The sequence below is a fragment of the Euprymna scolopes genome, chromosome 40, assembly GCF_053919585.1.
Source record: "Euprymna scolopes isolate OS-2025 chromosome 40, ASM5391958v1, whole genome shotgun sequence".
NCBI classification, from domain to species: Eukaryota; Metazoa; Mollusca; class Cephalopoda; order Sepiida; family Sepiolidae; genus Euprymna; species Euprymna scolopes.
The window spans coordinates 22,198,842-22,210,860 of NC_136521.1; the positions used below are offsets into that span (position 1 = coordinate 22,198,842).

A 12,019-nucleotide genomic window follows, 5' to 3' on the forward strand; every position below is an offset into this window, starting at 1 on the left:
GGCGTCTGGCTGTTTTTTTTTTTTTTAAAAACTTTGATCGTTAATATTTTTTGTAAGCATATTTTTTTTTACTTCACATTTTTGGCTTGTTATTTTTCGTTTAACTATCGTATCTAACTATTTTGAATGTGCTAATAACTTTGGTAACATTGCCATAACGTAGAAGTTCATAGTTTAGCTTGTGTAAGGGTTATTTTTTTTTTTTACCGATAATATGTATTTTTAAATTCAGACTGCCATTAGAGCTGGCTGACGTCAAGATCACGTGACATGATTCAGCGGGTTTTAAATACAAGTTGACCCAAAATAAACAGCCCCATGTATACTTTATGTAGAAGAGTTGGCGCCCATATTTTTTGGGGCAGTTATAAATCGATTTAAAAATATGTAATGTTTAACATTAAAATGTCACCTATTTGGGACACCCCCCCTGCAGAAAATCGATCAGTTGACACACTTCTGATGGTCCTTTTGGGCTAATTTTTCGATATTTTTCGTCCGAAGGTGGGGCTTTAATATGATACCAAGTTTGTGAATTTTTGTTCCGTCGGTCAAAAGTTTTTAGCAGACACACAAACATACATACATACATACATTTTCGCTTTTATATATATAGATTAAACTCCAAGTTATAAAATAATTTGTTTTTTCTTAAATTACTTTATGTTAAGGTATCGAAAAGACATGGATGATGCACTGGAGCGTGAGAATGCTTTGGAGCAGAGCAAATCTCAGCTGAACATGGATTGGCAAAAGAAATATGAGTCTGCCGAGAGGGATGGTTTCCAGAAATCTGAATCTTTAGTTCAAAGGTTAAAAAAAGCGAGAGACGAGGTAAAATGAAAACATTTTGGAATTATTAAAATTGTTAAAACTGTTAAAATTATTAAAATTATTAAAATAATTAAAGTTATTAAAATAATTAAAATAATTAAAATTGTTGAAATTATTAAAAAATTTGAAATTATTTAAATTTTTAAAATTATTAAAATTGTTAAAATTATTAAAATTATTAAAATAATTAAAATTGTTGAAATTATTAAAATCTTTTAAATTATTAAAAAATTTTAAATTGTTAAAATAATTAAAATTGTTAAAATTATAAAAATAATTAAAATTTTTGAAATTATAAAAATAATTAAAATTGTTAAAGTTATAAAAATTATTGAAATTGTTAAAATTATTTAAATTGTTAAAATTGTTGAAATTATTAAAAAAATTTAAATTATTTAAATTATTTAAATTATTAAAATTATTAAAATTGTTAAAATTATTAAAATAAAATTGTTGAAATTATTAAAATTATAAAAATTATTGAAATTGTTAAAATTGTTGAAATTATTAAAAGAATTTAAATTATTAAAATTTTTTAAATTATTAAAATTATTAAAATTCTTGATTTCCACATTTTTTTCAATCATTCTTTGTAAAGATTTTTGTTGTTTACAGTGTTAGTGTGATGTCATTTGGAAAGTTTGTATCATGTTTTCTTCAATATGTTTTGCACAATATACTTTTGAATTGGCCATATTGGTGCAGTATATTTAGAGTTATTATCGTTTTTACAAGGGAATCAACATTTATCAAGGTCTGAAGGCCACTTGAGGATAAAGGTTAATGTAAGGTGGTAGTATAATAATCATTAATCATGTAACTTGAGTAGAATTTGATAATTTAAGGGGATAGTTCTTGGCAACAGATTTGATGTATGTTTTCCATTTCAGATTAAGAGTGAAGGTCAGTTTCAGAAGCTTGTCAAGACATGGTGCTTCCCTAAGACGAAAGCCATTCATTTTAATTGGAGCCAGATGGGGGTCAGAGTGATTATGATGAAAAGAGAGATTCTTGGTTTTAGCTGCATTAAAATTAATCAACCACCTTTTCCCCCATTGCACCAGAAGAGAGAGAATCAGAAAGATCTTGATCATTGCTGACCTTTGAAGTGTTGCCATAGACTGTGGTGTCATCTATATAAATGTCTATGAATGATCTAAGAATGTGATTTGGGGGATCATTGATGAAGATCAAGAAGAGAGTTGGGCCTAGGATGGAACCTTGAGGTATGCCAACGTTAATACTATGAGCTTCTGATTTCTGCCCATCAATGACTACTCTTATAAGCCTATCAGAGAGAAAGGATTTAATAATTGAGAGGACATCGCCAGCTATTCTATAGCTGGATATTTTGAGAAGTAGACCTTTATGCCATATCCCATCAAAAGCCTTTGATATGTCAAGAGCTATTGCTCTTGAAACAAAGTCCTCTTTCATAGATTCACTAATCCTGTATGATATTACCGTTAGAATATCAGCTGTAGATCTAGCACAATGGAAACCATATTGCATGTCATTAAAAAGGTTATTCTTGCTGAGGTGGTTGACCACTCCTCTATTTCTCTATATCCTTGAACTATATTGAAGTTATCTTTCTTGAATTATACTGGGCAATGACGGAATGTGTTTTTCTTACTTTCAGAAACCAAATTAAATTTTATCTAACATGGAGAATTTGTGCAGAACAGGAGACTTGATTGGTTTAGTTACATTGAGAAAATGTATGGCAGTGCTTGGGCTGTTAGATGCAGAATAGTTAAGGTTAGTTGACAGGACAGGAAATGATAAGGATGCATTAGAAAAAAAGAGGGATAAATAAAGGCATAGCTAGAGATAAGTGGTACTTGTGCACTTAGCGAACCAGACGTAACTAAGCAAGCGCTCGGCGTTATCCGGCGCATGACGTCAACAGCCGGATATAACCGAGCGTTGCCGATTAAGCAGACGAGATAACCGCTATCAATTGGAAGACTGTAACAAATCAAAGAAACGCTTAATCGAGGAGAGTTTTAAAAAGATAACCGACGAAATAAAAATGAATATTACTAACCTTGCGGACCAGCTTCAGATCCCAGAGGCTGCACTAAACTTTTGCCAGAAACGAAAATTGTTGGCAGAAGAGAAAAGGTGTTTACATTGCGGCCAGGATTGTGTAATAGCAAAAAGAGCAAGCCTTTCCGACGGTTACGCTTGGAGGTGTAGAAGTTGCCGCTGTTGGACCTCCATCAGGAATGGGACCTTCTTCTTAAATTCGCAACTGACCATCTCATGCATCCTAAAAGTAATATACTTATGGGCTTTCGAGATGGCCTCGACCAAAAACCTTCATCGCGAATGTGGGCTACGTTCTCGCCACACAATTGTGGATTGGAAGAATTTCCTGCGTGATATATGCAGGGACTATTTTCTCAGGAATCCCCGGCAGATTGGAGGCCCAGGCCATATGGTAGAAATCGACGAGTCCATATTTAACCGTAGGAAACACAACGTCGGCAGACTTCTGACACCGGTGGTCTGGGTCTTTGGTGGATACGACCCCACCGAAAAGGAGGGTTTCTTGGTCACTGTACCAAATAGGAACGCCGAAACCCTCCTTCCACTAATAAAAAAATATGTTTTGCCGGGGACGACGGTCGTATCAGACTGTTGGCTGGGCTTATAGCAAAGTGGGAGGAGATGGGTATCACCATTTGACGGTGAACCACAGCTTGAATTTTGTCGATCCCGTAACACAGGCAACCACAAATCATGTGGAGCGGATGTGGAAGGAAGCCAAGCAACGAAATAAACGAGAATGCGGTACCAACCGGGAACTTTTGGACACATATCTTATTGAGTTTATGTGGAGGCAAAAGTTTGGTAGGCAGCCTTTTGACTCCATATTAACCCATATAGCCGAAAGCTACACGGTTGGTAAGGAGGAGCTTCCTATCACAATCGCTACCTCTTCTTCTCCGTCTACTTTGTCGTCTGAAGCCCTTCAAAAGTCTGAGGAAAACATATCCTCCTGAGAATAAAAAAAACAAAAAAAACTGTATATATCTCGCAGGGATTCCGGTAAAAAAAAACAAAAAAAAAACCTTGTTTCTGGGGAAAAAAATGACAATATTTGTTTTAGTTTTACGTTAAACATTGAGAAAAAAAACCCAAACATTTCAGACGAAAAAAGTTTCCTATTATTAAAAAAACTTGTTTATTTATTTAATTTTATTTATAACAGAAAACAATTTCAAACAAAAAAAAAAAATAATAATTAAATTATTAATAAAAAAACATAAATGAACAGTAGGTTTTTGCTTTTTATTTATTTAAATTTATGTTTCTACATTTTAAAATTTCATTGTACAGTTATTTTGTTGTTTTTATTTAATCGGCAACGCTCGGTTTTATCCGGCTGTTGACGTCATGCGCCGGACAAATCTGAGCGATTTCTGAGTTACGTCCGGTTCGCTAAGTGCACAAGTACCAGATAAGTCTCAAAGGCATTCAATAAATAATCCAGCATATTAAGCCAAGGATTATGACGATGAAAAAAACCACATCGTCACTGTCTCTGTCTCTTTTTGATTTAGCACTCTAGCTGAGTGGACATGTCTCACTTTAACACAACAATAAGAATAAGTACAAAGAATAAGTAATTAGACTAAGCAATAGTAATAAGAATAAGCAATAAGAATAAGAATAAGTAATAAGAATAAGTAATAAGAATAAGCAATAAGAATAAGCAATAAGAATAAGCAATAAGATTAAGCAATAAGAATAAGCAATGGGAATAAGAATAATGAAAAAAGTAATAAGTAATAAGAATAAGCAATAAGAATAAGCAATAAGAATAAGGAATAAGAATAAGTAATAAGAATAAGTAATAAGAATAAGTAATAAGAAGTAATAAGAATAAGTAATAAGAATAAGTAATAAGAAGTAATAAGAATAAGTAATAAGAATAAGTAATAAGAATAAGTAATAAGAATAAGTAATAAGAAGTAATAAGAATAAGTAATAAGAATAAGTAATAAGCAATCAGAATAGGTAATAAGCAATAAGAATAAGTAACAAGAATAAGCAATAAGAATAAGTAATAAGAATAAGCAATAAGTAATAAGAAGTAATAAGAATAAGCAATAAGAATAAGTAATAAGAATAAGTAATAAGATAAAGCAATAAGAATAAGTAATAAGAATAAGCAATAAGAATAAGTAATAAGAATAAGCAAAAAGAATAAGTAATAAGAATAAGCAATACTAAGAATAAGTAATAAGAATAAGTAATAAGAATAAGCAATAAGTAATAAGAATAAGTAATAAGCAATAAGAATAAGCAATAAGAATAAGTAATAAGTAATAAGAATGAGTAATAAGAATAAGTAAAAAGAAGAAGCAATAAGAATAAGCAAAAAGCAATAAGAATAAGCAATAAGAATAAGCAATAAGAATAAGCAATAAGTAATAACAATAAGTAATAAGAATAAGTAATAAGAATAAGTAATAAGAATAAGCAATAAGTAATAAGAATAAGCAATAAGTAATAAGAATAAGTAATAAGAATAAGCAATAAGAATAAGCAATAAGAATAAGCAATAAGTAATAAGAATAAGTAATAAGAATAAGTAATAAGAATAAGTAATAAGAACAGGTAATAAGAATAAGTAATAAGATAAAGCAATAAGAATAAGTAATCAGAATAAGTGATAAGAATAAGTAATAAGTAATAAGAATAAGTAATAAGAATAAGCAATAAGAATAAGCAATTAGAATAAGCAATAAGAATAAGTAATAAGAATAAGCAATAAGAATAAGTAATAAGAATAAGTAATAAGATAAAGCAATAAGAATAAGCAATAAGTAATAAGAATAAGTAATAAGATAAAGCAATAAGAATAAGTAATAAGAATAAGTAATAAGATAAAGCAATAAGAATAAGCAATAAGTAATAAGCAATAAGTAATAAGAATAAGTAATAAGAATAAGCAATAAGAATAAGCAATAAGAATAAGTAATAAGAATAAGTAATAAGAATAAGTAATAAGATAAAGCAATAAGAATAAGCAATAAGTAATAAGAATAAGTAATAAGATAAAGCAATAAGAATAAGTAATAAGAATAAGTAATAAGAATAAGTAATAAGAATAAGCAATAAGAATAAGTAATAAGAATAAGCAATAAGAATAAGCAATAAGAATAAGTAATAAGAATAAGCAATAAGAATAAGTAATAAGAATAAGGAATAAGTAATAAGAATAAGCAATAAGAATTAGAAATAAGAATAAGCAATAAGTAATTAGAATAAGTAATAAGAATAAGCAATAAGTAATAAGAATAAGTAATAACAATAAACAATAAGAATAAGCAATAAGAATAAGTAATAAGAATAAGCAATAAGTAATAAGAATAAGTAATAAGTAATGAGAATAAGTAATAAGAATAAGCAATAAGAATAAGTAATGAGAATAAGCAATAAGTAATAAGAATAAGTAATAAGAATAAGTAATGAGAATAAGTAATAAGTAATAAGAATAAGCAATAAGAATAAGTAATAAGAATAAGCAATACGAATAAGTAATAAGAATAAGTAATAAGAATAAGTAATAAGAATAAGTAATAAGAAAAAACAATAAGAATAAGTAATAAGAATAAGTAATAAGAATAAGCAATAAGAATAAGTAATAAGAATAAGCAATAAGTAATAAGCAATAAGTAATAAGAATAAGCAATAAGTAATAAGAATAAGCAATAAGAATTAGTAATAAGAATAAGCAATAAGTAATAACAATAAACAATAAGAATAAGTAATAAGAATAAGCAATAAGTAATAACAATAAACAATAAAAATAAGTAATAAGAATAAGTAATAAGAATAAGCAATAAGAATAAGCAATAAGTAATAACAATAAACAATAAGAATAAGTAATAAGAATAAGCAATAAGTAATAACAATAAACAATAAGAATAAGTAATAAGAATAAGTAATAAGAATAAGTAATAAGAAAAAACAATAAGAATAAGTAATAAGAATAAGCAATAAGAATAAGTAATAAGAATAAGCAATAAGAATAAGTAATAAGAATAAGCAATAAGTAATAAGAATAAGTAATAAGAATAAGTAATGAGAATAAGTAATAAGAATAAGTAATAAGAATAAGTAATAAGAATAAGCAATAAGAATAAGTAATAAGAATAAGTAATAAGAATAAGTAATAAGTAATAAGAATAAGTAATAAGAAAAAACAATAAGAATAAGTAATAAGAATAAGCAATAAGCAATAAGAATAAGTAATAAGAATAAGCAATAAGAATAAGTAATAAGAATAAGCAATAAGAATAAGTAATAAGAATAAGCAATAAGTAATAAGAATAAGCAATAAGAATAAGTAATAAGAATAAGTAATAAGAATAAGTAATAAGAATAAGTAATAAGAATAAGCAATAAGTAATAAGAATAAGTAATAAGAATAAGTAATGAGAATAACTAATAAGCAATAAGTAATAAGAATAAGTAATAAGAATAAGCAATAAGAATAAGTAATAAGAATAAGCAATAAGTAATAAGAATAAGTAATAAGAATAAGTAATGAGAATAAGTAATAAGAATAAGTAATAAGAATAAGAAATAAAAATAAGTAATAATAATAAGCAATAAGTAATAAGAAAGTAATAAGAATAAGCAATAAGAATGGGTAATAAGTAATAAGAATAAGTAATAAGAATAAGTCATAAGAATAAGTAATAAGAATAAGTAATAAGAATAAGCAATAAGAATAAGTAATAAGAATAAGCAATAAGAATAAGTAATAAGAATAAGCAATAAGAATAAGTAATAAGAATAAGTAATAAGAATAAGCAATAAGAATATGTAATAAGAATAAGCAATAAGAATAAGTAATAAGAATAAGTAATAAGAATAAGTAATAAGAATAAGCAATAAGTAATAAGAATAAGCAATAAGAATAAGCAATAAGAATAAGCAATAAGAATAAGCAATAAGAATAAGTAATAAGAATAAGCAATAAGCAATAAGAATAAGAATAAGTAATAAGAATAAGCAATAAGAATAAGTAATAAGAATAAGTAATAAGAATAAGCAATAAGCAATAAGAATAAGTAATAAGAATAAGCAATAAGAATAAGCAATAAGAATAAGCAATAAGAATAAGCAATAAGAAATAAGAATAAGCAATAAGTAATAAGAATAAGCAATAAGAATAAGCAATAAGTAATAACAATAAGCAATAAGAATAAGTAATAAGAATAAGTAATAAGAATAAGCAATAAGTAATAAGAATAAGTAATAAGTAATAAGAATAAGCAATAAGAATAAGTAATAAGAATAAGTAATAAGAATAAGCAATAAGAATAAGCAATAAGTAATAAGAATAAGCAATAAGTAATAAGAATAAGCAATAAGTAGTAAGAATTAGCAATAAGAATAAGCAATAAGAATAAGTAATAAGAATAAGCAATAAGTAATAAGAATAAGTAATAAGAATAAGCAATAAGAATAAACAATAAGTAATAAGAATAAGCAATAAGTAATAAGAATAAGCAATAAGAATAAGTAATAAGAATAAGTAATAAGAATAAGTAATAAGAATAAGCAATAAGTAATAAGAATAAACAATAACCAATAAGAATAAGGAATAAGAATAAGTAATAGGAATAAGCAATAAGATTAAGCAATAAGAATATGTAATAAGAATAAGTAATAAGAATAAGCAATTAGAATAAGCAATAAGTAATAAGAATAAGTAATAAGAATAAGCAATAAGAATAAGTAATAAGAATAAGCAATAAGAATAAGTAATAAGAATAAGTAATAAGAATATGTAATAAGAATAAGAATAAGCAATAAGAATAAGCAATAAGTATAAGCAATAAGAATAAGTAATAAGAATAAGCAATAAGAATATGTAATAAGAATAAGCAATAAGAATAAGCAATAAGTATAAGCAATAAGAATAAGTAATAAGAATAAGCAATAAGAATAAGTAATAAGAATAAGTAATAAGTAATAAGAATAAGTGATAAGAATAAGGAATAAGTAATAAGAATAAGTAATAAGAATAAGCAATAAGAATAAGTAATAAGAATAAGCAATAAGAATAAGCATAAGTAATAAGAATAAGCAATAAGAATAAGCAATAAGAATAAGCAATAAGAATAAGCAATAAGAATAAGTAATAAGAATAAGTAATAAGAATAAGTAATAAGAATATGTAATAAGAATAAGCAATAAGAATAAGTAATAAGAATAAGTAATAAGAATAAGCAATAAGAATAAGCAATAAGAATAAGCAATAAGCAATAAGTAATAAGAATAAGTAATAAGAATAAGTAATGAGAATAAGTAATAAGAATAAGTAATAAGAATAAGCAATAAGTAATAAGAATAAGCAATAAGAATAAGTAATAAGAATAAGTAATAAGTAATAAGAATAAGTAATAAGAAAAAACAATAAGAATAAGTAATAAGAATAAGCAATAAGCAATAAGAATAAGTAATAAGAATAAGCAATAAGAATAAGTAATAAGAATAAGCAATAAGTAATAAGAATAAGTAATAAGAATAAGCAATAAGAATAAGTAATAAGAATAAGTAATAAGAATAAGTAATAAGAATAAGTAATAAGAATAAGCAATAAGTAATAAGAATAAGTAATAAGAATAAGTAATGAGAATAAGTAATAAGCAATAAGTAATAAGAATAAGTAATAAGAATAAGCAATAAGAATAAGTAATAAGAATAAGCAATAAGTAATAAGAATAAGTAATAAGAATAAGTAATGAGAATAAGTAATAAGAATAAGAAATAAAAATAAGTAATAATAATAAGCAATAAGTAATAAGAAAGTAATAAGAATAAGCAATAAGAATGGGTAATAAGTAATAAGAATAAGTAATAAGAATAAGTCATAAGAATAAGTAATAAGAATAAGTAATAAGAATAAGCAATAAGAATAAGTAATAAGAATAAGCAATAAGTATAAGTAATAAGAATAAGCAATAAGAATAAGTAATAAGAATAAGTAATAAGAATAAGCAATAAGAATATGTAATAAGAATAAGCAATAAGAATATGTAAAATAAGAATAAGTAATAAGAATAAGCAATAAGAATAAGCAATAAGAATAAGTAATAAGAATAAGAATTAGTAATAAGAATAAGAAGAAGCAATAAGTAATAAGAATAAGCAATAAGAATAACAATAAGTAATAAGAATAAGCAATAAGAATAAGTAATAAGAATAAGCAATAAGTAATAAGAATAAGCAATAAGAATAAGTAATAAGAATAAGCAATAAGAATAAGCAATAAGAATAAGTAATAAGAATAAGTAATAAGAATAAGTAATAAGAATAAGCAATAAGTAATAAGAATAAGCAATAAGAATAAGCAATAAGAATAAGCAATAAGAATAAGTAATAAGAATAAGCAATAAGCAATAAGAATAAGTAATAAGAATAAGTAATAAGAATAAGCAATAAGAATAAGCAATAAGAATAAGCAATAAGAATAAGCAATAAGTAATAAGAATAAGCAATAAGCAATAAGAATAAGCAATAAGTAATAACAATAAGCAATAAGAATAAGTAATAAGAATAAGTAATAAGAATAAGCAATAAGTAATAAGAATAAGCAATAAGAATAAGTAATAAGAATAAGTAATAAGAATAAGTAATAAGAATAAGCAATAAGAATAAGCAATAAGTAATAAGAATAAGCAATAAGTAATAAGAATAAGCAATAAGTAGTACGAATTAGCAATAAGAATAAGCAATAAGAATAAGTAATAAGAATAAGCAATAAGAATAAGCAATAAGAATAATAAGAATAAGTAATAAGAATAAGTAATAAGAATAAGTAATAAGAATAAACAATAAGTAATAAGAATAAGCAATAAGTAATAAGAATAAGCAATAAGAATAAGTAATAAGAATAAGTAATAAGAATAAGTAATAAGAATAAGCAATAAGTAATAAGAATAAACAATAACCAATAAGAATAAGGAATAAGAATAAGTAATAGGAATAAGCAATAAGATTAAGCAATAAGAATATGTAATAAGAATAAGTAATAAGAATAAGCAATTAGAATAAGCAATAAGTAATAAGAATAAGTAATAAGAATAAGCAATAAGAATAAGTAATAAGAATAAGCAATAAGAATAAGCAATAAGAATAAGCAATAAGATTAAGCAATAAGAATAAGCAATGGGAATAAGAATAATGAAAAAAGTAATAAGTAATAAGAATAAGCAATAAGAATAAGCAATAAGAATAAGGAATAAGAATAAGTAATAAGAATAAGTAATAAGAATAAGTAATAAGAAGTAATAAGAATAAGTAATAAGAATAAGTAATAAGAAGTAATAAGAATAAGTAATAAGAATAAGTAATAAGAATAAGTAATAAGAATAAGTAATAAGAAGTAATAAGAATAAGTAATAAGAATAAGTAATAAGCAATCAGAATAGGTAATAAGCAATAAGAATAAGTAACAAGAATAAGCAATAAGAATAAGTAATAAGAATAAGCAATAAGTAATAAGAAGTAATAAGAATAAGCAATAAGAATAAGTAATAAGAATAAGTAATAAGATAAAGCAATAAGAATAAGTAATAAGAATAAGCAATAAGAATAAGTAATAAGAATAAGCAAAAAGAATAAGTAATAAGAATAAGCAATACTAAGAATAAGTAATAAGAATAAGTAATAAGAATAAGCAATAAGTAATAAGAATAAGTAATAAGCAATAAGAATAAGCAATAAGAATAAGTAATAAGTAATAAGAATGAGTAATAAGAATAAGTAAAAAGAAGAAGCAATAAGAATAAGCAAAAAGCAATAAGAATAAGAATAAGCAATAAGAATAAGCAATAAGTAATAACAATAAGTAATAAGAATAAGTAATAAGAATAAGTAATAAGAATAAGCAATAAGTAATAAGAATAAGCAATAAGTAATAAGAATAAGTAATAAGAATAAGCAATAAGAATAAGCAATAAGAATAAGCAATAAGTAATAAGAATAAGTAATAAGAATAAGTAATAAGAATAAGTAATAAGAACAGGTAATAAGAATAAGTAATAAGATAAAGCAATAAGAATAAGTAATCAGAATAAGTGATAAGAATAAGTAATAAGTAATAAGAATAAGCAATAAGAATAAGCAATTAGAATAAGCAATAAGAATA

At 24.5% G+C, this 12,019-nt stretch overlaps 1 protein-coding gene across 4 annotated transcripts in view; it reads left to right on the top strand.

Moving 5' to 3' along the window:
• Positions 1-12,019, top strand: part of LOC145265423 (coiled-coil domain-containing protein 57-like) — a 146,831-nt gene that overhangs the window by 64,071 nt on the left and 70,741 nt on the right. For all 4 annotated transcript variants that reach the window (XM_080121253.1, XM_080121251.1, XM_080121252.1 and 1 more), the window contains one exon: positions 672-834. In XM_080121253.1, coding sequence (XP_079977379.1) covers positions 672-834 — 163 coding nt within the window. The remainder of the gene's footprint in view (positions 1-671; positions 835-12,019) is intronic.